The sequence below is a fragment of the Clupea harengus genome, chromosome 5, assembly GCF_900700415.2.
Source record: "Clupea harengus chromosome 5, Ch_v2.0.2, whole genome shotgun sequence".
Taxonomy (NCBI): Eukaryota; Metazoa; Chordata; class Actinopteri; order Clupeiformes; family Clupeidae; genus Clupea; species Clupea harengus.
In genome coordinates this window covers 5,289,525-5,315,521 of record NC_045156.1, presented here as the reverse complement: position 1 = coordinate 5,315,521, position 25,997 = coordinate 5,289,525, and the positions used below count along the sequence as shown (strand labels likewise).

The following is a 25,997-nucleotide window of genomic DNA, read 5'->3' as shown; positions in this document are numbered from 1 at the left end:
AAATCTGAGCCACTGTCAGCCTGGTGGAGCAGAGGGCCAATTACAGAAGGAGAGAAAAAAAACAGAGCACATGTTGCCAATTACTCTGCAAAGCAGAAAAAAGGACACCTCACCACCAGAGCCCAGGTGGATCCCACTTAGCTGCCTGGCTAAAACCGCCCCAGCGAGACACACAGGAGACCAGAAGGCACACAAGAAGCCCTTTTCCTTCCAGTTCTATGAAATGGCAACACTCACTGTCACACTTTAGTATATATATATATATATATATTTAATAGAGTAGGAGTGCAGTAAAAAAAACTGTGAAGTGCAGTCAAGCCAGTGAGTCACTTCAAAACATTGTGTAAAATAATAGATCAAAAAATCACATTCTTCATGCATACACATTGATATTAGTTCAGTTATTGTACAAATACAGTAATTATACATTATATGTAATTATACAGAATATACATGACAAAACCAGTACAATAAACTGAAAATCTTTATGTAACAGAGTGCAGTGCAAAACACAATACACTTTAAAGCAGACAGGTAGATATAACAATTCAGCAACCATCAAAATACTTGAGTTCAATGAATCCACTCGTAAATGCAAGTTATCATAGACGCAGCGCCACTGAGCAAAAGAATAACATGTGTGGATTACTGCATAGCATCCAAAACATTGAGAAGAAGATGCAGAGATCCTCTAAAGGTGCTTTGTGCCGATATCCCAACCAGCCCCCTCCCCTTTCCACTCCCACCCCAACTCCCCTGCTCCTCTTCTTAAGCCCTTTCAAGTGTTCACTCGCTGGGGGAGTGCCTTGCTCAAACGCCACTCTTCCCCCAGAGGTAGCTAGGCACGTGGCAGCCCTCGGGAGCCTTCAGGTGCCTTTCAGCCTGCTGTTCCTCCTCCTCATCCAGAAGGCCCTGCATGTAGCAGGAGGTGCCCAGCAGGATATGGCCTGTGGTTTGCATGGTAAGCAAGGTCCATCTCAAGGCCTCCCTGTCAAGAGGAAAGAGATAGGGGAAGGAAAACATAACAAGGACAAGGGGGGGAGGTTTAATAATAGTCTTCGTCCTTGTCTTGTGCTTTCAATTGAGCTGTCAGTCCCCTGTTTCTGCATCTCTTTCTCCTTTTCTCTCTCTATCCCTCCTCTCTCTGTCTGTTTTTCTCTGTCTTTCCAGAGGGATTTTGCAACCCAACACAAGCAGTAAGCACTGATTGAGGATATTTGTTGATTCTGCAGAATTTTAATCCCCTAACACCACCTCTCAGCTTTTGCCTAAAATATGAGGTGTTCCGCACAAGTGACATAACGAGAAATTTTAATCCCAAACATTCCACCACCCTCTACACCTTCCACTTAAGTCTTTAGTTCTGGCTTTTGGTTCCCTCTGCTGCTCCCCCCCCCCCCCCCCTCACACACTCACTCCCCCTACACAAAGAACAATACTCACTTCAGCATCCTCTTAGCTTCATAGCATCGAAGGTTGTAAGACACAGTGTAAACTCCGTACAGTGTTGCCTTCAAGTTCAGGCATCCAATGAATTCCTTAGGGTGGTTCTTGTAGAGGTCAAAAGTGAATTTAGCCACATCTTTCCTGCAACCAGGGCTTCGGCTCACATGCTGTGCGTTGACTAAACTGGTCTTTGAACGAGACAGAGAGACAGTATACAGAGAGGTTGAATGAAGACATCAGCACACGTAGATGATGAATACAGATGTTTGTTTTTCCTTGAGGCAAACAAAACCTGAGGATGAAAGACGGTGCCGATTACAACAATGTCAGCAACAGCGTAGAGAAAAAACCCACACTGCAAGTTCATATTCTGCTTAATATTCTGCTTGAGTACAGCACAACTTCCACTGCCCACGGCTGTAGGAAACTGCCAAAATAAATAAACTCCACTGAGTGTCAGGGGGAGGATAGGTGGCAAACTTTTGTTGTGGCTGTCAAACCTGTGATGAATGGATGCTGCTCTGCTTCTGCTTCTCCCCCTGCAACCCAACCCCCAATCTCTGTCACCTCCCACCCATGGTTCTGTCATCCGAAAATGTATTTAGCGTGTCTCGGAATATAGATTAACGCTTTTTAAACGATCTGAGATGACGGACAACAGAGGTGGAGAAATGGCATATGCTAATGGAAGGCGCACAGCATGAGGGACACAAGTAAACATGAAGGCTAATGGCATTCAGGTGCCAACCAATCATTACTGACGCAATTAAGTGACTATGCAAATGATTCACTGTGGACAAACAGCATTCAAATTGAAAAGCCGCCGAGTAAACACTACTTTAAATGCGACTTTATTCTGACTTTATGCTCCGCAGAATTGTGAGAGGAAGGGGGAAATTAACTGAAAAGGTTGAGGCACTTCATTGTCCGCCGGGTCGCAGTTGTCTGCATCACTTCTTTTCTAATTTCAGAAAAGAGCATCCAAAGCATTAAACATTCAACATGCGTAGAATGCATCTGCATCAGTAAAGCCTCTTCTTTTATTTCCCTGGCATCTGTCAGTGGATCTGTAAAAGGTCTTACCAGTCTACCTGCGGGAAGAAAAACAAAGGACTTGTCCTGGGTTTGTTCGCCTCCATACTAATGAGCAGCACTTACCTGCACAGGAGGAGTCCATTTCTGTCCTTTCTCCAGGACCACAAGGACTGTGTTGTCCCGCAGCGTCTGAAAGAAGTCCTCTGTGTCCACCCCTGTACCATCCTCATCGAGCACCAATGCGCTCACGCAAGAGACATGCAGTCCCTCCATCACCTGGGCGAAGACAAACAAGATGTTTAAAAAACACATAATGGACAATCCACTTTGACAATCCAGTGCACTGCCTGACAAAAATCTATACACTCATTCATACCTCTCCTAAAAAACAAACTCTTAAAATACAAATGTTCATTGGCTGCGGAGAATGGAATTTGGATTGTAGACCAAGGGTTGAGTCATGAAATGAATTTGTCAGAAGATATTCTGATTATTATAAAAGACTGAAGAAAACAAAAACAAAAAACAATACGTCAGCTCAAACTGTCTGTCAAGCCTGATAGACTGCTGAAACCGTCCACTATGACATCAAGTACAGGCACCAGCCTGTCAACAAGCTAATCATTCAATCTCTCTCCTTGGGCTTCCGTCAAACACATTCTGACTCATCCATCTCTCTCTCCCTCCCTCTTCCTCTTTCATCTGTTACTGACTCATGTCTAGCTGCGCATTACTTTGGGGGGGGGGGGGGGGGGGGGGCAAAGGGAGCTGTCAGTGACATCAAAAAAAGGCTATTCATGCTGTCCCCCTTTCAAAATGCCTAGACCTGCCTCCTCTGCTAGCCTGCCACTCACAGAGCTCCCTCTCAGCTATTTTAGCTTTCCCATCACCTTGTCCAGCAGGTCCCGCAGACTGTCGGCCATGATGCCCTTCTTGACGGTGCGCTCAGCGTTGGCCACTCGAAATGGCCTATGGCGTGGGGGCGAGCCTGTCAGCAGCTGCTTGGTCATGGAAGTGCTAGCTGCCACGCCAGCAGTCACACATCTGTTGGATGCACAAAAACGCAGCTGAATTACAGTGAAATTCACACACACAAGAGCTTTTAGTGGCAGTCCCGCTCACATGACGCCTTTGGCAAACACACAGTTTTGTGCCTGTTCTGTTAAGATTGCACTGGAGGGAGGTGCCCTCTGTTAAATTCCTGTGAAAACTCCAAGAGCTGGCATTGCGAGTGCAGCCAATGCCAAGACCTGCCACTGAGTGCTTTCGAATGTTGGGACAACCATGGACATTCCATATGGTCATACCTGGATATTGAGGTGGGGGTCAGCAGACTTAGAGACATTTTGGCATAATCCATCGTCATGTTACTGAAAAGTCCTGGTGTGGGAGAGACAGACAGACAGACAGACAGACAGACAGACAGACAGACAGACAGACAGACAGACAGACAGTCAGACAGACAGAGAGGGCCATATAGAGAAAAAGGATTATATATCAGTATATGTGAGAGAGAGAAAAAGAGAGAGAGAGAGAGAAAGAGAAAAAGAGAGAGAGAGAAAGAAAGAAAGAAAGAAAAGAGCTTTCAGTTCAATCACTGCAGTGCCACAGCATGCCAGAAAAGAAAATGCTTGGAAGACCACTCTGCCCTTCAATACACAATACACAAAGAACATCCCAAAATAAAATCAACACCCTACATTGAAATAGCACCCAAACGTTTAATCTGTAAAGCATCAAAAGCATAATATAAACTGTTCTGAATGGCACATATTAAACCACAAACGCAGCCAGGCTCCTCTTATGGAGATAAACCCTTCACGGACCAACAAGATTACAGAAATCAATTTTCACTCAATTCACAACTCCATTTTTTCCCTTTTAACACATATCAGATCACTAAGCATATAAGGATGGCTGTTACTTTCCCCTCCCCAATGAGGTTTCCCAAACCATTTTTGCCTTTGAGGAAAAAAAGCAGCCCTTCACAAAACAGCTGGTAAGCCACACCATTCCTGTAACCTCAATATCTTGATCTAATCCCGACAGCTGATGGAGGCCCCGTCTGCCTTGGCACCCTGGCTCCCAAATGTGAAATACCTGGTCAGGTCAGATTGCCCTCTCCTCTGAAACAAATCTTCCCACTGGTGTGATGGGATCACTGTCAAGATGAGAATGAAATAGCTTTTTATCCACGGTCTCACCCTCTCTCGCTCACTCCCTCCCTCTTCCCGTTGCGTCAGCCACTTTTTCAACTTTGACCAAGTGTGAACACAACATGAGCATGTAGTCACATCTATTGAGCAACTGTCTCCACTTATTACAGTCTACCCTGGCATACGTGCAGTACATTACTGCTATTGGACGCTCTTTGCGCCTCCCACTCAAGTATTTACTGAGGAGACAAATTAATAGCTTTCTATATATGATCCTGTAATACACCAAAGAGCAAAGCTCTCAAGGAGAGAGTAATTGATTTCTCAAAGCTTAAGTCCAAAAAACATTCATACAGAATGAAACAAATCCAACCTATCCTAACCTATTGTCATTTCAGATACACTGATGTCATGTCATGGTGGTGTAATCAGTAAAGATAATCACCCAAGTAAACGTGGAGAGTGGGTGGCTCCTTTTCAACGTCATTGTGGCGCCCAGGTTGCATTACATAATTCTCTCTATACTGAACAAAGACACACGCATACAACTCAGCCCATTTGAAGCAGAAGCAACACAGTCTCAAGTATAAAACATCAAGAACACAGCAACGCAAGGAAAACCACAGGTGGCAAAGTCACATCAATCTCCAAACTGAAGGGTGATATGAAACTTTGGAGCTGATCATTCACAATCCCAGCGCAGGCCCAGCCTGTGGCATCACCTCCCACCCAATGCCACAGACTTAATGCAGAGACTATCCACAGGTCTCTACCTCCTGAGGCGGCAGGGCATTCTGGTGAGAGACCAACTGCCTGTTTCACAACACATCATCATGTTCCAAAGGATTTCACACAGACTACAGTATGTGAGCCTGCATTTCTCTCTTTCTCTCTGCAATTCCCTTTCTCTCTCACATACACACACACAGACCAAAAAGTAAGTAAGAACTTTGACCTGGGTGCCAGGGGTAATGAGGAAAGTATAAGGGACTGGGATGCTGCGTTAGGTGCAGGAGAGTGTGATAAAATGCGTAAGTGCATTGGAATGAGTCTCCCACTGAGAGTGCTGTCAAGCTGTCATCTCACTGCACAACCCCAGAGACGCAAAGGCATTATTCAAAACAAGGTTAAAACATCAGACCACGCTCATAATAACAGCCGCAGTAACGACACTCGTTGGTCATCTATCAGAAGAAATCTGTCGTCCCACAGCTAATGTTCTTGAAACTAGCCGATGACAGTAAGTTAGTTCCTGGGAAATGAAGCGATTGTAGGCAACAAGTCAAGGGTCAATGTCGAAGTCAGTTTCAACAAGGCCGTGAAAAACATTTTTAAATTAATAACAGTGACATTTTTAAACATGTTCCCTGCGCTGAGATAAAACGTACATGGTTGTAGGACAGCCTAGGTCACAATTTCATTCTAGCTACTGTCCCACTCCTACCAGGACAGTTGCTGTGTGGTCGAGTCGATGTCAGACGACAGATTTTAACTGATTGATCACCGTTCATCATTCAGTTAACTTAGTTTTATGTATATTTGTGAAATAACACTTGCTCCCGTCATAAATAAGGACATTTAATTACTATTAAAATTGAAACTCACACTCTATTTACATTTAATCTATTTACATTTATAACTCCGTTACATATAGCGACAGTCTAATTGGTGCTGAAGAAAGTATAACGCGTATGACCCAGAATATTGACACGGTGGTTATTGTAGTGGAAATAATGACACCGTGTGGACAACCCCTGGTATGTTTTTGAACATGCACAGCATGCTGAACCCTATCGTTGATAATCACAACCCCGTGATGCTCATCTACCAAATTTGCCCCTATTTTTATCTCAAATGGCTAAATATCGTGTTCTTGCTGTGGCTGCTCGGTCTTCCAGCACACCGATGGACGACATGGCCCCAGGGCTTAGGAAACAGCGAAGAGAGCCATAGCGCAGTTGACAGAAGCGGTCCGGGCCACTTTGCAAATTGAACCCAAAAATGAGGCCATTGGGAGCGGTGACTCATACCACTTTTATTTATACTTAACCGTGACTATGGTTAAAAATAGCTTTAGTCAAAGTCCAAGGTATGGATTCTACTCCTATGTACGATATGACTCGGGTTAATGTTGTTTTATTTCGTCCACTGACCTATTTAATCTATAAATAGGGAAATCTATAAAGTTATTTTTTAATAAGAATAATATGTTTAGTGCATCACACAGGGCAAAAACGCTGAATACTACCTTACAATGAGCTTATGTTTAAATGTGTTTAACTGTGGACCATTTCAAAATGTCCCATTAGTGTTAATGTTTAATTGTGGTGTTTACATAACAGAATCTGCGAGAGTGTCTAATCAACACAGATCGGTGATGACACTGCATTCAAGAGGGAAAACAATATCCGCGTGTCTTTGTTTTCTTATCTGTTCATACCCTCTATCTCACTCTGTAGATTCAAATAGGGATTGGTTTATGATACATCAAATTAAAACGCATTGACATCAATAGAAGATGATGTTAAATTATTGAATTTTATTATATAAGTCCAGTGTGCACATAATGGTGTATTCTCACATTCCATAATTCAAATTCATGTAATTTGACAGATATAAATCATCCAATGCAATCAAGTTACAATCAAGAGACTCTAGTATTCATATATGTTAATATTTACATATTTGTTGAGGAAAATTAAATACAGCAAAGTATACCAACGCAAAAGAAGTACATGTCTACTGCCAATCCCTCTCAAATCCTGTGTACCTTGTTCCCAAACAAATTCAAAACATACATGTAATCAGCACAAACTTTTAATTAGCTCCCAGCCCCATCTGAATTGTACAAGCAATGGTTTTTATTTCCTCTTGCCAATGCGTGCCAACAGCTCAGCATTGGATGCTGCTTTGGCCCGCATGTCCTGGTTCTTGGCCAGGTCTATCAGGACACTGAGGATGCTGGTGGGCACATCCAGGGAGAGTGCGAAACGCGATCCCTGGGCTGCTTTCTTTGTGAACTGTGGGAGCGGCCGGGAAGCCCTTGCTTTCCTGATCGTGGGCTGGAAGTCTGGGGACAGAAGGGATGCCAAGATCCCACTCCGGTTGAGGATGCTGACAGTCATCAGGTCTCCGTCTGCTGGGGTGTCTTCATCCTCCTCCAGTCGCAGACTCTGACTGCTGAAGCCTCGCGGCTGGCACCAGGCACAGCAGGGCAGCATCAGCAACAGCAGGTACAGTCCCGCACCACGCATCTTCAATAGAGAAGGAGTCTGCAGACACAAAGGCACAGAGAAGTCTGATGTTAATGTAAGAGGAGTATGATAGCAAACCGTTTCAATTAGTTTAACTAGAGCTGTGTTGAAAACATGAAAGCTATGTACAAAGTAAATAATATTTTATGCAGCCATGATAATCTCATTCTGAATTTTATATGTGTTCGCTCTGGTTTTGTATACAGAAATATTGTATGAAAGAAAAGCAAAGGGTCACTAAACCCCTAAAATAAATCAGCTTAATTAAACATTAAAATGTATTTAGCATGGAACCACCTGTCATTGGTCATAAACTGTGTCAACATCTGGGGTCACTCTAGGAAAAGTCATCAAATTCCAAGTTGAAAAAATATCATAATGGGGGTTTTCTCTGCTGTGAAACAAAGTGGCGGGTCATTTTTGACCCATGAGAAACATGATAATTAGGTTTAATTCAAATGTTCCACTCTATGTGCTTCTACATCAACTAACCAAACGAATGTATTCGTCCTTTACTATGACATCTTGCAAAGATTCTATTTCACATGGGGGAAAAAAACATAAAGAAATCCACAGCACTCACATTTTCAGAGAAATCCGTTTTAGTCTTTTTGCAATGTTGACTTCTTAAAAGTCAATTAGTAACTTCAGCAAAGCCATAACTGATTTTATGAACACTCCATCACCATCACCACGGGAGTTGTCAATAAATAGAACATTTGACAACTCCCGTAGCTATTTTCATATAATTAAGAATTTAATGAAGCATTAAGTGTTTTATGCTCAACACTTACCCAATATTTCAACTTGACTGGAGCTCTGTCCCAACACGAACAATCACACACACATTCACGTTCCTTGAATTTTGGAGGAAGACTGTTGACCTTGTGGACTCTTGTCTGTTATTGTCCAGCGCCGTGTGTCTCTGGGTGTTCAGTGGATTTGTCCGTTAACGCTTCTATCAGAGTTGCCAATCCAAGTGTGAGGGCAAATCTTCGGACAGAAGCTGCTTACTGCACTGACAACCCTAGCCTCTTCTCTCTGTCTTTTACTCTCTCTGTCTCCCTCGTTCCATCTACGTCTTTCCGTCCACCGTCACGTTGCCCCCCCAACTCTCAACCTCTCCCCCTGCCCCTGTTTGTCCCCTTATCTCCATATGTGGTGCCCTCTATCACGTTTTATTTCCTGTTCCATTTCAGAACCGTAGTCTGTCTAAAAATACATGAGTTGTGGTAATTACCAATGTGTTTTCACATGTCCTCATACTTATTGAAGTAATTGGAGTCCCCCCCCCCCCCCCTCCCCCTCAAACACACTGCTTTCCTGTGACGACTCAGAATGAGATTTTATGTATCTCAAGATCTTAACATGAACGCTCATTGATATCTGCCTATCACCGCGTATTATGCTGTTATATAGTAGCGGGGAACATTTGCGTCATTATCTATGATCATCGCCCTTGTTTTTCTGCCCGGCCCTTTAGTCAGAGAGAGGTGAAACCATGATGCTCTGTTGCACGAGGTCACATTTTGTCACAGAAGTGTGGTATTTCATTTTCAGGTTTTAAACAATGTATCCCACATAAAAAAAATAACTAAAAAAACCTGACCTGCACAGATGGCTAATGTTGTGTTCTTTGAGTTTATGCATTAATATCCACACTATGTAGCCATACTATGTTTACAAGATTGCAATACTCTGATTATATGATAAACAGATTGTGTCAGCCTGTTCATTTTGAACAATTTGTATTGTGACCACAGATTTTAATGTTTGATCATCATTACCTGATTGCTTGCATAAATGGTAATAAATGAATGACAGCTTTCCCACTTTAGTGTGTCATCGTGCTAAACAAAACACGAAAGAACGTAACAAAGCCACACCTCTGAGATATACAGTGACCCCTGACCCTTGATCAGTCCTCTCAGTCTAAACTGTGAATGAAAGGAGAAGGCCAGAGAGAAAGATGGAAGAACAAATGAGACCTGGTGCATCAGGGGGGGAGAGAGAGTGAGAGAGCTTGCGATTATGGAAGTTGGCAATTAGGGAAGGAAGGGTAGAAAGAGGAGGAGTGGTGGAAACTGTCCAGCTGAGCACGGGAGACAAGGCAGCGATGAGCCCCTTGTGTTTCCTCTGTCCAACTGAGCAGTGGAGACAAGGCAGGGACGAGTACCTCGTGTTTCCTCTGTCTCCTCCAGCTCCAAACATCAAGACATTATCCTCATCTAAGTAATAATAAGTGCTCCACACGACTCCTAGACACACAAAGGCCTAAAGCGAAACCTAAAAGAGGTACCCACCCCCCTCATACACGCACACACTTCCCCAACAACTCACCACATAACACACAGTCATGCTCACGTCATGAGTCCCATCACCCATATAACCTTTCAGCCCCATTGCACCAGGTTAGAGTTTGAACATGTTTGGGACTCTGGATGTCTCTTCCCTGTATTCGGTGTCTGTGTGTGAGTGTGTGTGTGTGTGCGTGTGGTGGTGGGGGGACCTAAGAACCTAACTGACTCAGTCCCCACCCCCCCCCCACCCCCAGATCAGAGCAGATGAGAAACGCTCACCCACTCATTGCTCCCTGGCCTCAGGAGAAGTTCTCTATGCTCTTTATCTATGGGGGCTCAGAATAGAAGTAGGCAGGATATCCAGCCACCAGCTTGGCCTCTGTGACAACGTCACGGTTGTGACACATGATGTCAGATACCACAGGATCTGGAGTACGCAAAGTAAAGGAATCAGTTCATGGTTACAGTTAGGGTTTGAAACATGATCTGAATGCCTCTTTTTTTCTCTCGCTGTGAAACATTGATCTAATTAGCTTTCTGCGCCATCGGTCCAATTAATAATTGTTCAACACGAAAGTAATGACTGCGCTGAGGCTTTTATGTCAATTAATGAATGGTTGTTATAATAGAGCAGCTACATCTGGCTAATTATTTCAGAGATAAAAGCAATGAAAAAACCCCAAAGCACAAGGACAAAGATTTGAAGGTCAAAATAGGAAAGCATGAGTTCATTTATAACTAACGATACAAAAAGATCGAGAAATAGACAAGCCTTCTGTCTTTGACTAGAGTTTCACTGCACCCTTCTGCGACCCCAAATTATATACATATTGTCATACCACACAAAGAGACACACACACATAAATACTTACATACATACATACATACATACATACATACATACGTGCAATAACATTGATTCTGTCTTCAGATACTGTGGATAAGAACCGTAGTAAAAAACAATAAGGTCATAGGATGGTAATATCTTGGAGCCCATTTTAAACTTCAGAAGCAAGCTGCACAACTACAAAATCAACACTGGCATGCATCAATAAAGGCTGTCAGCATGACACTTCCAACATGTCGCCTAGCTTCAGGCACTCATTGTCCTGGCCAAATCATCTCATTGAGTGGAAGAGATTGACAGATAACCTTATTGATCAATCAAATTTCCTGCTGACATTGTCAAATCCAACTCAGTGGTATGTGCGTTCACTTCTTGAGTCAAAGTGTGCTGATTGTGTATCAACAACATAAAATCCCTTCTGGTACTGCCCTGTCTGACCCTCAAACCTGATCTATCCAAGTTCCATCTTACATCATTTCACATCACGAAAGAGAAACTGATGAAATGTTCTGAATGAATTAGCAGAATTAGCTGCCAGTTAATGTTTGTTTCCTTTAGAGCAGCTGTGGTCTGCCATGGCTGAGGTCACAAATGTCCTGGCTGTTCACTTCTTGACCTTTCTGATTCATTCATTAAAATATATATTTAACATTTTCATTTCTAAGCAATACATGCCAAATTGTTACGGTACACTAGTTTGAAGAGCCTTTCTACATCTCTGCCCCTTATTTACTTCTTCACCCCTTTCACTATGAATGCCACAGGATGAATAAATGGAACAAATTACAATACATTTCCTCTATTTAAAATGTACATCCATCTTGTGTGGTAGCAGTGCATTAATTGAGGTGAAGACAGGTGATGCCCCTCTTCCATCTTCACTCACACACACCATTAGTATGCAGGACCCTTTACAGATTAGCACAGGTATTTCTGGTTACTTCTGAACATCGAAACTGCACTGACGACAAAAGCACATTCATTTCCAGGAGTGATTTATTTTGGTGAGCGAGGGCCGAGGGTACCCAGTGTGTTTGTAATGCCACTTTTCTAGGTCCTCTGGTGGAGAACAGGGGACACTGCATTTCACTGACGTCAAGTCAAACGACACACTCAGACATGGACCATTCTGAAGTATTTTATTGGAATGAGAGCTCCTGTTATGTACAATAGAAGACAGAAACAAAACATCATATCAGTTCATAAATAATTTGGCTCTGTGTGAAACTGGTACAGTGCCCTGATCACTTTTGTTATATAGCCACATGTACCACATGTCCCCTTCTCTCTCCCTTCTCATGATGCTCTAAATGAACGTACTCTCTTTGACCACATCAAGTCTGTTGTTAGGATATACAATCATTATAGTGAGGTAATGACTGGTTGGTGGGAAACAAAACAAAAACAACTGAACTTGGTATGCTTGACACAGCCCCCACTTCATGTTCTGTTTCATTTCTTTGCCATCAGACATAGACATGAGTGACAGAAACAAAAAGGGGAACTTATTGTTCTTTTTTCGTTCACAGACTAATTTATTGATGTTAAACCCTCCCCCTTCTTAGATAATATGGAGGGCGGGGGGAGGATCAGGAGGATGGACTAGCAGGGCTTCAGAGGGAGAGAGAGAGAAAAAGAAAGAGAGAAGGGGAGAAACAGTGTGAGCTTGACGGCAAACATGAGGACAAACACTCTGGTCTTCAGGGCTTTTCTAGAAGCGGAGCCAGTACATGGCGCTGCGCATTCTGTTGTAGTCGGGCAGCTGTTCCACGGGACCTGGAGAGAAAGAAAAAAAAAAAAACACAGAGGGGTGAAAAAAATATGAAATGATGATCTAAAATAAACTCCTTTCTTTGCATGTCCTCTTATGATCCTTCGCCTTCAGCACAGTCCTCTCTCATTGGTGCATGAATCATAACTCACCAACTGCGGCGACAGCGGGACACTTGTCGTAGATATATTTGGAACAGACATCACGGACCATCCTCGGCGTCACTTCCTGCGAGGGCAATACAGAGGAGGTGATTAGTGAGGGCCAGCTGGTGCAAAGACTCAGGGTCACTGGAGGTCACCAAGACTCCATGGGTGCCAATGGGAGTCACAGGGAGAACTGTGAAGGAGTGAGTGAAAGACGGGGGAACTCACATCAATCCTGGCATCCCACTCAGCCAGTGGGATGCGGCGGCCGTAGTTCAGAATGTGCCTTCCGATGTCGTCACACATGGGAGTTGTGCCTGCAGGTCAAGAAGTGGTGCAGAGAACAAGGACTATTTAAGTAACATGGATCCCGTGTGTTTGAGTGTGACTGAAAGTGTGCATGATACTGAAGTGAATGCAGGAGGCTTAAAGAGTGTGAGAGAGAGAGGGAGAGACAGAGAGAGAGAAAGAGTGCATCTGCATATATCTAGTTGAATTTCTGATGTATGCAAACTTTTACCGTTCAGCTGTCCCACCAGGCTGGCCTTAAGGAGGTTCTTGGCCCGGGCAACATCACTCTCTGTGACTGTGGTGCACAGGTTCATCCTGCAAACAGAGAAGAAGGATCTTTACCTTCAGCAAAGACGTGTACAAAAAGCAGACTGTCATAACGAAAACCCTGCAACATTATCATTACACACACAAGCAACCATATACACAGCATGAGGGAATTAACCATTAATCCTGTTTCTACCACAAGAGAGAAATAAATGCAACAAAATGCATTTCTTCTTTCTTACATAAACAAATGAAAACAACACCAACCAGGCATTTTGAGACCAGTGCATCATGTCCTCGATGTTGTTTCTGTCAGTGACGAAGTAGATGCCCAGCAGGCCCGTGTCGCTGTAGGTGGAGTGGAAGGCCTGGAAGCTCTGGCACAGGCCAAGCTCAGCGGACAGCCGCGCCAGACGGCTGCTGAGGTGCTGCACAGCACAGGGGCCAAAGGTCAGCATGGACCCCATGAGAAAACTCACTCCACTCCACTCCACTCCACTCCACTCCACTCCACTCCACTCCACTCCACTCCACTCCACTCCACTCCACTCCACTCCACTCCACTCCACTCCACTCCACTCACTCCACTCACTCCACTCACTCCACTCACTCACTCACTCCACTCACTCACTCACTCCACTCACTCACTCCACTCACTCACTCCACTCACTCCACCCACTCACTCCACCCACTCACTCACTCCACCCACTCGGGTGTTTGTACTTATGGGATGGGAGCCAGACACAAAACAATCTGTATTTACAACTATTACTGGTGATTGTTTCATGGAAGGGCTGTATTGGGTGTAAATTAAACAAAACACATCGTTTTAGATTAAGGAAACTTCCAGCTATGAAAATCACCACATGAGTCTCAATTTCATCTCCCATCATACTTTAAAAGCTAGAATAATTCAAGACTGCATATGAACACCTGGTCAATCATGAATATTCAATTAGCTTGTCTTAAAAATGAAACACAAACCCAAAATACCTCCCTAACAAGCTAAATCATCCAGGGACAATTTTCTGTGTTGGTTGAGCAATGTGGCTTCACAGTTTCTCACAGGCCCAAAAGACTTTCACACGCACACGCATGTACACACACACGACAACAGTCAACACACACACACAGGACCAAAGTTCACCTTTCCTCCACCAAAAGTGACATCATAGCTGCCAATGATGCTGTTAGCCACCATGAGGGGCACACAATCTGGGCTGGCGGCACCAGCTCCCTCTACCGCAATGGCAATGTGTGCCAGGGGCATCGCATCGTCACGCATACGGATCTGTGGGGTGGACAGAGGAGAAGACATAGGGGTAAGATATGTGGAAGACACCGTGGGTGTCACTGTGTTAGGGACCGTGATCATGGCACCTCTTACCTCACTTCCTGTGAAGCGGCAGGGAGACAGCACTGGCACGGCATCGTCCTCGTACTCGAAGGAGACGCCGCTCAGGTGCTTCTGGGCCAAACCCACCAGCTCATCATGGTTTACTCCTACACACACAGACAAGGAGGAGGAAACAGTCAAAGCTAAAGTATTGCAACAGCCCACTGCAATGTCTCAAATCAGGGCAGAGGGGCACTTCAAATGAGGGAGTAACATGGGGGGGACGGAAAATGGCACCTCCAGCTGCGGCCAGCACCATACGGGGAGCTTTATAGTGGCTGTTGATGTACTCCACCAAGTCCTGGCGAGTCAGAGTTCTGTGAGGGGACAAACCATACAAAAATGATCGCACACAAGCATCCACAAGTGCACACAACAAAGAATGTAGGTAAATCACTGAACTATACACAAATAGCAGCTAAGAGTTGGACAGCTTAGAGTTCTGTATAGGACAAATGCACACGGCAGTTATAATCAGCATCCGGATAACCCATATAGTAGTCTAGTGTCCATTCTCAGCAGATCTCAGGCAGGTGTAAATCAAAGCTATACATGGTGTTTGCAAAATAGGATAAAAAATTGCGTGGCCATCCCGCACTATTTCTGAACATTCCTACACTTGACCAGTGGCTGTGTGTACCTGGCGTTGACGGACGGTCCAAGGGCGCTGTGTCCCAGTGGGGTGCCCTGGAAGGCGGTGGCGTGCAGCAGGTCCAGGCACACGTCCTGCAGGCTGGTCTCCACCTCCTCCAGCTCACGGAGCACCACGCTCCTCTGCGCTTCCAGCTCAGCCTCACTCAAGGAGTTGCTCTGCACCACCTCTGACAGAAGCGCCACAGCTGTATGTATGTGTGTGTGTGTGTGTGTGTGTGTGTGTGTGTGTGTGTAGAGAGTGGGAAATAGATGGTTAAACATAGAGCATAGATAGCAGAGGATCTTACTCTTGATATGCAACCTCAAAACAAAAACAAAAACATTCTGCTTTATTGTCAGACACTGCAGTTATCAATGAGGCTTTTCTACACATATACCACACTGTTCCCAAATATTAAGAATTTTTTTAGTTCTTCCAGGTGAACCTTCCAAAAAATGTGACCCTTTGCCTCTTTAAAAGGGAGGACAGAAACCAGCTTACTGGTTCTCTTACCTTTGGGCAGGTCCTTGGATAAGGTCTTCATGTAGTATGCCGTGTGCTCCCGGGAAGTGTATGCACTCAAGTGGGCCCCCATAGCCTCGACTTCGGCCTCCAGGGCACTCTGAGGGTGCTGTTTTGTTCCCTAGGGGTGTGAGTGTCAGTTAGTGGAATGCACATGGACTCCAATCAGTGTTACTCAAAGATTTCAAGGATAGTGGTGTGTAGGTACCTTGAAAGCCATGTGTTCCAATAAAAACCCTGCACCATTGTTCTTTTCAGACTCATAGCGACTCCCAGAGCTTATCCACAGTCCAACCTAGGTGAAAATGAATTACAAATCTATTACGATAACTGCATGTAGTGTTAAATAATTAAAAAAAGGCAATGTGCTAGATCTGTTACTATGCATAAGTTAATATGTAATAGCCTTATAGCAGTTCATCATATTTACATTGGTTCCACGACTTACCGTGCATGTAGCCTGTCCAGTCTCCTCAGATGCCACCCGAAGACCATTTTCAAGAGAAGACAGACGAGTGTCAGGGGCTCCCAAGATGCTTTGAGCATATGAGACTGAAGCCTGGCCACGTCTCAAGGAGAGCAGAAGTGGCTGGAGGTGAATCAAATGTGTGGATGAAAAGATATGCTCAGACTGATAGTAACAAAACAACGCTGTTCAAGTAATATGATGCGAGACGGATAACTATTACTTTCGTGCAAACAATCCAAATTAACAACGACTGAACTGCAGTTCTATGTCATACTTCAAAACGAGCTACACTGCCATAGTAGAAGCCGATTGTTCACTTTCGTCGTCACAGTCCAACATGACATTTGATGTTACGAGAGGATGTGTAAAATGATCTGTTAACCTTAGGACTAAAATGTTGGTTGAATGACATACTCATCCCCATAGTCGTGAAAGCAGGCTAGCTAACTAATTAGCAAACAGTGTAAGGGCAACCGAGAACAGGACGAGGAATTTCTTCTACATGACCTTGTAAACACCATCAGTTAGCTACTGTACGTGTACATCAAATGCTTGAAGATAACACAAACGACCACAAGAAATTGGGTTCTTTTCACTGAATGTCAAACAACGCTGATGACTGAAGTGCTCTATTTATTGACCTTCCCGACAACTACTTGGCTAAAACCACTAGCCAGTTAGCTAACATGCTAGCTCCTGTATAATGAAACTGTCCTTAGCTGTTAGCGTTAGCTAGCATGAAGTTACCGGACACAGTTCGGCCTACTAGACACAGTCACCAGCATATAACAGTTGGTGGAAAGAAAATGTCCCAAGTTATTATCAGCACTGATCATTAGGAGATTGAAACATATTACAGTTAACTTACGCTACGAGATTTGGCGAGAACTCGCCCTACAGTACTCCCGGCTCGACACACGGACGCTGCCATCTTCTCCTTGCTAATTCAGAAGACTTCAGCGGCGGGCCAGCAACGTCAGGCCTCATACGTCAATATAGGCCACGTAACGTAATCTACGTCTGCATTCACTGATTTCGTGAGTCCCTTGTCCTCACCGGTTTACGTGCTAGGACGACCTCCAGTTTCTGCCAGAGGGGTCAACTGTTCAAAATATAGATTACTTTTAAGAGTGTAAGTATGAGATTACTAAAAAGGAATAATACTGTTTGTCTAACTGCCAAAATATTTGAGTATGTCATTTTTTCATATATTATAATTTCGCAAATGATAAAAATTGGGGAAAGTAGCCAGTGGAGAGGCACAAAAATATCTAGGTCTATTCCAGGAGATTGGGTAGGCCAAAGATAACAGTACGATTGCCACACATATAAACTATACTACGGACACCCTCTCACATATCATTGACACAGACACAGACATTTTCTTTTCCTATATTCCTATATTTTTATGAAATATTAATAACTTAACTTTATTGTGTGTAGTAACAATAGAGGAATATTTGCTGTGTGTTCTCCTTAATATTTGACAAAATTAGTTTGTCTCATAAATACACATTATGGTTATTTGAATCAATAATTTTGAGTCATTTCACAAATGTTTGGATGCATGATACTTTATTGTGAGGTACAGTGGTTATTATATGTATATATGTGCAAAGTTATTTTAAACAAGTTGTACGTCTTTAAACACAATCATATTTTATGCATGCTCCGGCCAACCAAGGTGACTCCTTTATATTGGCGTCGGGAGAGGGTTTGGTACCGGAAACTAGCCTGTGGGATAATTGGAGTGGGAACCACTAAAGTTGGGCCCCTGTCTGGATCATGTAGACTGAACACCTCCAGAGGAAGAACAGGGGCAAACTCCATAGCATGAGCCCGCCCTGATCTGGGCCTCACTGCGGGTCCATAGAGGAATGCCTTCCTTAAAGGCACACCCAGGGACCGAGTTAGCACCCTGGGCGGCAGTTTCAAGCTCTCTGGGATGGTGATGTGGTGAGGACATCTCTGTGCCTCTCTAGCCCCCAGTCTTCCCAGCCTCTCCACTGCCGGTGATGGTGGCACCCTTGCATTTTTTAACGTGTCTGTCACCACTGACCTGAACCACTTCTTGGTGCCAGGAGGCGGTGGTTTCTCAGTCTTTTCTTCATTCTCTTTGGGTGGTGAGCGACGCCGCAGTGGGGGTGGTGGGATGAAGAGAGGCTCAGAGGGCCTTTGAAGACGTGGTTTCCTAATCTGAGAGCCTTCAATGAGTAGATTGATCCCCACATACTGAGGCACATCCACTGCTGCCTACAGGTAAAATATACATGTGGAGTAGGTAAGAGCAAGAGCCTGCAAATCTAATTCTTATTGATAATAAATGAATTTGTGACAACAATATTCACTGTCCACAATATTAAGTATAAAAATCTTTAAAAAAATGATTGGCAGTCGATTCATGTAGCTAAAACCTACTTGAGAAACATTATACTAACAGATTCTTCTTCCACCTCACCTGCTTGTATATGAGCTCAAAGCCTCCTGTGTGGGCACTGCGATCAAACCTCCGGTCCAGGACCACACGCAGTGTGTCCTCCTGGACTGCAGCGCACAATCGGGCTGTGACAGCTGTGGAAGGGGCCATGGTAGGGCTTGCATTAATCTCCAGCAGCCACGGCCTCAGATCCCGGCCTAGCATGAAGTCAGCTCCATACAGCTCGAAGCTGCCTCGCCGCGACTCCACCAGATCCTGTGCCGTCTGCAGAGCATGCACCACGGCGGATTTCATCCCTGGAACCACCACACACCCCCACTTGGCCCCCAGCCCCTGCCTCGTCAGGTAGGAGCGGAACTGGTCACATGACCACATGTTGTCCTCCGGAACATCGGGGTGGCGCTGCATCGATGGCTGAAAATGCTTTTGAATGGAATTGTTGCACAAATGCACAGAGCTGCGAAAAGTCATGGAAAAGTCTATGTGAAATCAATGAAAGACTGCATGGGAAAGATTGCAACCTTCAATGGTAGTATCACAACACTCAGGATCTCCGGTTGACTTACTTTTCCATGGTCTCCACTGAGTAAGGCTGGGTAGAGAAGCGGATGTAGCACTTCTTATAAAACCAAATGGTGAGGGGATTCCATTCAGTGACGAGAAACCACTGACGCAGGTCAAACTTAGTACCATGAACGAGCAGAGGGCGCTCTAGATACTTCTGCACCACCCACTTACTGTCCTTTATCAGAGTTGGGTCGCTATCCACCAGCTTTAGTATCTCATCCAGGCGCTTCGAGCACATGATGCCTGAGGAAAAAGGGTAGAAACTACAATTATGTAAAACAAGGACTGCAGTGCCTATGGTCTATAGACAGCTGTGTGCAGATAGGGAGCTCACCTCTGCCACGGGACTTGGCTCCAGGTTTGACAATCCAGATGTTGTGGACACCATCAGTGTCCAGCTGTGGACAGACCTCACGTAGCCGCTGCAGCGTATCCTGGCAACTACTCACATAACTAGCACTGCCCTCAACATCAGCACCATCACTGGGAGAGAGTAAAAGACACAATGACTCATCTGAAACAAGCTGACACAGTAGAGTAGAAATCTTGAGCAAGAAGGCTCTTATTATGAAGGTGAAAGAAGAGCACTCACTGGACAACCAAGTAGTAGCTGTGAATGAACTCCGACCACTGCTGGTCTGTCAACATGGGTGGCGTTTCCATGGATATGTCTATGTCATTGTGTTCCAGGCTATCAATGAAGTCCTTGCATACTTGCAAAGCGTTTTCAATGATTCTAGGGCTCACCAATGACATGGCCGGCCTTTTACAGGGTTTCTTAGATGCTGTGGAGATGAAGGCTCTCATTGAAAATGGCTCTGCTCTGTAGTTGATCTTATGAAACCACACCCACAAATCTTACATTACGCAGTAGCAAACAGTGACTGTGAAACAGCATTACAAATTCTTCACAAACAGTCTGCCTCTTACTTGAACGCGCTGGGTCAGTCGTACAAGCTGAGCCACCTCCTTCTCCTATGCCCCACTCCCCTCGACTTCTCTCCACTATGAACTGAAGCAGGCTTGTGCAAGCTGTTCTCCTAAAGTCCTCTTAAAAGAAAATAAGTTGGACAAAAAAATGACAAAGAGCTGTGGTGTGCTGTATATGACAATGGAGTTATTCCCATGAATATGGTTACTGTCAGGGATTGAGAAAGTAAAAAGCGGAGATGAGGATACTGACCTACAAATGCATGCTTCTCATCCTCAGCACCCAGTCTGTAACAGCGTGGAAAGAAGCTATCTGGGTCTGCTGCGTCAAACCACTGAAGGTTCCTCAGGTTCACACACAGACCCACCTAGAAAGAGAGTAAGAAAGAGATGGAGAGAGAGGGAGAGAGAAATGCATTGTGTGGGCACATGGGCAACATGAAGGATGGTGGTCATTGTGAGAGGAGAAGTCTGTGGACATAAGGAGGTTATCTTTTCAGTGCCGTTTGTCTGTCTGTCTGTCTATCTGTCTGTCCAGCAGGATTACACAAAAATTATTACATTTTGGAGTGGATGTGGATCCAGGATTTTTTTTTTCATTTTCTTTAACATTGCGAGATGCAGCATTTTTTTTTTTTCTTTTGGCCTTGACGCCATTTGCTGGCATTGGTGCACCATTGGCCTTGGCGGGGGAATGCACTCTCCAAGTGCTCTTCTAGTTCCTTGGCTGGGGTACTTTGTGGGTCTGTGCTAACCTTGGTGGTGAAGGTTCCAGCCTTGGCAAAGTGATTGACCATCTGTTCCTTCCGTAGTGAGCGTGTGTCAATGGTGTCTCTCCGTGTCGTCCAGTAGAAGAATGATAACTCATTCCTAACCAGTCGTGACTTACAAATAACATGCCAAAAATGTGCCACATCAAGAACACAAAAGTTTAGTGATCACAGAGAAAGTGAAAGTGAGGGGGGAACCCTGGAAAGCTATTTTATAACTATGCTATGAAAATATTTACATTGCCATGCAAAAAGCACAACTAAAAGAACCTAGTACCACCTAGGATCAAATTTATCTCACCATCAGGTTATGCAAATCATCGAGATCATCTTTCTCAGATTCCTCTGGACTGTCTACAAAAACAAATGAGATGAGAGATACAGAGACACTGATGACAGAACAATAGGAAGAAAGAGATGAAAAACACTGGGCTTTCATGTCTCTACTCCTCACCGTCATCCTCATCATCGTCACCACTGTCATCCCCATCATTTGTGTCATCTCCATCCTCTCCATGGCGACGTATCGCCTGTTGATTGGCCCGTGGCAGACGATGCTCCACCCACCCTCTCGCCCTCAGGGCGGCACGGACCACAGGGTAAGGGCCCTGTATGGAAAATATCTTCCGCATCTGACAAGATGGGGAATGCAAAGTTGCCAGTTAAGATACAGAAGTGTGGATCTGTGGAAATAAATATGGAAAGGTCACAGAATTCAACAGTACTTTTACAGCCTTGTCCACCAGAACACGGGCCATCCGCAGCCTCTCAGGGTTGATCATGGGTAGATTGAGCAAACTGCGCCGCACTTTCCCTTCTGTAGGTGGTGCTGGCAAAAGCAAAAACAAAACACCACCACCAACAACGCAAGGAACCAGGCTCATGCATAAGTTACTCATTACAGACACAATCAGGGATTAAACCCAACACTTAGCAATGCTGGGGTATAAACATGCTCCCATTGAAAACTAATTGTACTGTATACTTCACTGGATAAAACCATGTGTCCATGAATGAATGTAAACTGTATGAAGGGCGATGTCTGTGTAATGCTTCAAAAGTCAGTAATGCCGTGTGTGTGTTTGTGTGTGTGAGTGTGTTTGTGTGTGTGTGTGTGTGTGTGTGAGTGTGTGAGTGTGTGTGTATGTGTGTGTGTGTGTGTGTGATGTGGCAGATGTTTGTGTAATGCTTCAAAAGTCAGTAATGACATGCACAGGATGAGCAGTGTTGTGTGATGGATGTGGCAGATGTCTTTCCCTACATGGTGTAGTTTGTGAGGATTTCTCTGGCCTGGGCTGGGTGAGAGGCGGCACCCGCTCCTGAGGTCTACATGACCGATCTCCATCACTCTGGCCCTCCACATCTGGGGAAGGGTGAGTTAGCACATCAGTAACACATATTCACTTTCGCCAGTGAAGACATGCATAACAGATGCGCACAAGGCATAAAGGCACCCAGAGACCCCACCCTATCTCTAGCTACCATCTCCGCTTTTTACTTTGCCTAGTCACATTTGGAATGAGAAAGTCTGAGCAGTTTGCTTAATCTGATGCAGGGAAAACTAAAGACATTCAGTTTGCTCAACCTAATGCAGGGAAAATTGAAGTCATTTGACCCAAATGGCCTACTGGAAAACAAAACCTTCAATTGGATTTTGGCCAGGAACAAAACAAGATAAACACACCACGATCTTAATAATCCCTTTGGGACTGTAACTTGAGCACTGACTTTGACCTTTTCACCACTAGATCAAAAGAGCAAAGCCATGAAACTGTAATACCCTCATCCTTGCCTGATGTATTCTAATTGCCTGCTGCAATGCATTTTTCGACCACGACCCTCATCATTTATTCAGCATGTGTACTAACGTGCCTTTACATTCTATGCAAACACTGAATGCTATACGACGCTGTATAATGAGTTCACAGTGAAGGGAGGTTTAACAGCTCTTTAGAATGCTTAACTCAAAACCGGACTGAAACACACACCTGAGCAACCACAGGTAATCCCTAAACAAGAGGTAAACAGACTCCTCTTTCTTTTCTCTCACCTGGCATGTTGTGTTTCTCCTATTATAGGCTGCCATATGTAGATGGTGATAGATATGTATTTTTTTTATATATATATATATACAGTGCTGCGTGTATTTGAATGTGAGGGAGAAAAAAAAGGCTTTCTCATATTGGCCCACTCACCACTCTCTGAGCTTGAGGGCACAGGGTTCTTTTCTGAGGCCGGCAGCCAGTCATCCCTGCGTCCTGGCTGGACACATTTCCTTAACTTGGGGGCCTCCATTCAATCAGCACCCTTTCAGAGCGGCAGGGACACCTGGTGCTCTGGCCCCTCTCGCATGCTTCTTCCGCAGCCCAGGTTAGTTACCGTCCTCTGGATCTCATATGTCTGCCATTGGTTTGGGTTCAGCTTGCTGACCAATCCTGTTGTCAGTGCTGCCACTGGAAAGACCCATAAGAGGGATAGACGGATTACAGGTGTGACAAATCCACTATGAAAGACATGGATGGACACAATGACATACACGTACGTTACAAGATCTTGCATATGTAAAAACAATCTATAGACGCAGGCTGGACAGCACATTAGTGGGATTAGTTGAAGAGGTACAGCTGATTGATAAGGAGGTTAGATTGCAGAGCCTGGCACTTCTCTAACGCACTGAAAAGGGAACTGTACACGCCTCTCATCTAACGCTAGCATTTACAGTGCTTTTAGTCTAATGTAGGATCTAAAAGATAAACATCCACAAAATAAACAGAAGTAAATCAAAAGAACTGCTGGAATAAATCGTACATTTACAGTTGCTTTCGGTCTGATGAATGTCATTCCTTGACAAGCTAGTCCTAAACTTCAAGCCACGGACGTGCAGTTATTACGCTCCATATTGGGCACTAGCTGTGACGCCATAATGCATTCTGCGGGCAGGACACCTGTCAAAACTATTCAGGTTGATGCGTTTTATCACCTGTCCGTCGGTCGGCGTGTGAGTTTTCTTATCGCCAAACATCGTTTTGAAATCCGTAGGGATCTTTCCCCCACAACAGTACCAGGACGGTTCGCTCGACTTCGTTGGCAACTCAGGCAAGCAATCGGGTGACAGCATCACGAGCAAGTTCCCAAGGGAGGTACCTGCTTTCGCCCGCTCATGCTGCCCACCCCCTCAAGTGCTGGTGGTCGTATTGCACTTGCGCAAAGAGTTCAATCCTCTTCACATATTGCCTCTCACGTGTTTACCGTATCCATAACAACAGCACATAAAACTGAAATAGAATACGTGACCAATTAAATAGATTCACTTCAGATTCACATTCACTAGAAATATTTAACCAATAGACAACCATATTGCATGATATTCAATGTCTCCAATACGTTACTAATCAAAAAGCTGTTGACATTATGTTTTTGTAATTGAAGACATTTAAATTATGCCTTTAATTTTTAAATAAGTTTTTAAAAACACATGAATTACCCCCGGCTATATCACTGAATTGCACATTGAAATGCATGCAAATACGTTCTTATAGTTACACTTAGCAGAATTGTGTACTGGTATGCATCAGTTGCGAAGTTAAATATGACCACTAGATGGCATACCCTGACAATTTTATGCGTACAGTTTCACATTTCGTGTTACAGCTGTCTGCGGTTCTGACTGTTCAATCAGTCTATTGTTGCTTGACAACTATAATTTTTACCCGATATTTTCCTGGAAGATTGCCCCAGTGAATCTCTTGACAATGAGTATGTTTAATGTACTGTATTCATACCTCACATAGGCAAATTTAAAAGAAAAGCAGATGCTCTCTCTTTCCCTCTGTCCCTCTCTCACGGTCCAAAAATCCCAGTGGAATAGGAATGTAGGAATAATCAGGCTTCCCATCTCTTGGCATTATCTCCTATTCAGTTGTCTACTCAGTCATTTAAGGACAACCAATCTTAGAATCAGCTACGGTCATATTTCAAATTTTGTGAAGGTTGAAACATTAAGGTAAAGAACAAGGCAAAGACAGTTTAATCTGAATCTAAAGTCAGGTGACAATTCTAAACAGGACTCAGAACCCACAGGCTATATTGGCTAAAAATCCCTCAGGTCACTCTACATCCATTAGGCAACTACCTCATGAAAATAATGAACACCTCTGTATTAAAAACAGATGGAGTTATGACAGACTATTATATCCTCTACACAAAGGGAATACACAACAGGGGCAGATGGTTGGATAGATGAATGATGAATGAAAGTCCAAATGCGCAACGCTCTTTCATTTATTCTCAACTTGTGCTGTTTATTTTCAAACATAAACTGAAGGACAGGTGGGATTTCTATTGGTTTAGAACTCAGACACCTTTCATTGGTGCTTATCCACTGTTTGGACAGTAGTGTGCTGCTGTGTTTGTTGTGTCCTCTTGACCCATTTTTACGGCAAAGGTGCCTTTGAGTTGCCTCAGCTCTTTGCTGCTGCTATCGCCATTACAGAGCTTCCAGTTTCTTGCTGGTAATCTACATAAATCCAGCCATTCTCAAATACGTATTTCTTATGTCAACTGTGCTTCAACTTGCAGTATTGCTTCCCACTGTCTGTAAACCTTTATGGCTGTTTGAAGTGGATAGTACTCAGCTTGGAGTCCTGTCTAAATACTACTTTGGCCCAACCTCCAGTGGTTTATGAGGATGGGAGGGGTAACTGTTGTTGAACAGTGGGTAATGTGTAAGTGTGTGAGGGCGCGAGTATGCTGAATGCCA

At 44.2% G+C, this 25,997-nt stretch overlaps 4 protein-coding genes across 6 annotated transcripts; all 4 read right to left on the bottom strand.

Moving 5' to 3' along the window:
• Window positions 1–252: 252 nt before the first annotated feature.
• Window positions 253–4,761, bottom strand: cidec (cell death inducing DFFA like effector c). Of its 2 annotated transcripts, none has more exons than XM_031567447.2 (6): window positions 4,686–4,761; window positions 3,789–3,861; window positions 3,372–3,525; window positions 2,605–2,757; window positions 1,444–1,634; window positions 253–988 (listed from the first exon to the last, which is right to left on the bottom strand). In XM_031567447.2, exons 2-6 carry the CDS (start codon window positions 3,845–3,847, stop codon window positions 811–813), a joined length of 735 nt encoding a protein of 244 aa, XP_031423307.1. In that variant the 5' UTR covers window positions 3,848–3,861; window positions 4,686–4,761; the 3' UTR covers window positions 253–810. The 2 variants fall into 2 exon arrangements, with proteins under 2 accessions (XP_031423307.1, XP_012696585.1); XM_012841131.3 differs by having other exon boundaries at window positions 4,582–4,720.
• Window positions 4,762–7,142: 2,381 nt separating this feature from the next.
• LOC105912152 lies at window positions 7,143–9,197 on the bottom strand. Its single transcript, XM_012841064.3, has 2 exons — window positions 8,686–9,197; window positions 7,143–7,909 (listed from the first exon to the last, which is right to left on the bottom strand). Exon 2 carries the CDS (start codon window positions 7,889–7,891, stop codon window positions 7,499–7,501), a length of 393 nt encoding a protein of 130 aa, XP_012696518.1. The 5' UTR covers window positions 7,892–7,909; window positions 8,686–9,197; the 3' UTR covers window positions 7,143–7,498.
• A 2,963-nt stretch (window positions 9,198–12,160) lies between these two features.
• Window positions 12,161–17,548, bottom strand: LOC105912262 (cytochrome b-c1 complex subunit 1, mitochondrial). Its single transcript, XM_012841204.3, has 13 exons — window positions 17,403–17,548; window positions 16,514–16,654; window positions 16,274–16,360; window positions 16,057–16,186; window positions 15,550–15,748; window positions 15,147–15,226; window positions 14,901–15,016; window positions 14,661–14,804; window positions 13,781–13,941; window positions 13,476–13,561; window positions 13,184–13,272; window positions 12,962–13,037; window positions 12,161–12,814 (listed from the first exon to the last, which is right to left on the bottom strand). The coding sequence occupies exons 1-13, from the start codon at window positions 17,463–17,465 to the stop codon at window positions 12,750–12,752; spliced, it is 1,437 nt and encodes a 478-aa protein (XP_012696658.1). The 5' UTR covers window positions 17,466–17,548; the 3' UTR covers window positions 12,161–12,749.
• A 544-nt stretch (window positions 17,549–18,092) lies between these two features.
• On the bottom strand, window positions 18,093–24,578 carry ttll3 (tubulin tyrosine ligase-like family, member 3). Of its 2 annotated transcripts, none has more exons than XM_012841063.3 (14): window positions 24,219–24,578; window positions 23,434–23,691; window positions 22,500–22,601; window positions 21,964–22,067; window positions 21,693–21,870; window positions 21,540–21,592; window positions 21,224–21,352; window positions 20,722–20,836; window positions 20,469–20,588; window positions 20,131–20,323; window positions 19,873–20,021; window positions 19,538–19,781; window positions 18,993–19,428; window positions 18,093–18,787 (listed from the first exon to the last, which is right to left on the bottom strand). In XM_012841063.3, the coding sequence occupies exons 2-14, from the start codon at window positions 23,531–23,533 to the stop codon at window positions 18,188–18,190; spliced, it is 2,523 nt and encodes an 840-aa protein (XP_012696517.1). In that variant the 5' UTR covers window positions 23,534–23,691; window positions 24,219–24,578; the 3' UTR covers window positions 18,093–18,187. The 2 variants fall into 2 exon arrangements, with proteins under 2 accessions (XP_012696517.1, XP_031423306.1); XM_031567446.2 differs by lacking the exon at window positions 24,219–24,578 and adding an exon at window positions 24,047–24,193.
• Window positions 24,579–25,997: the final 1,419 nt, after the last annotated feature.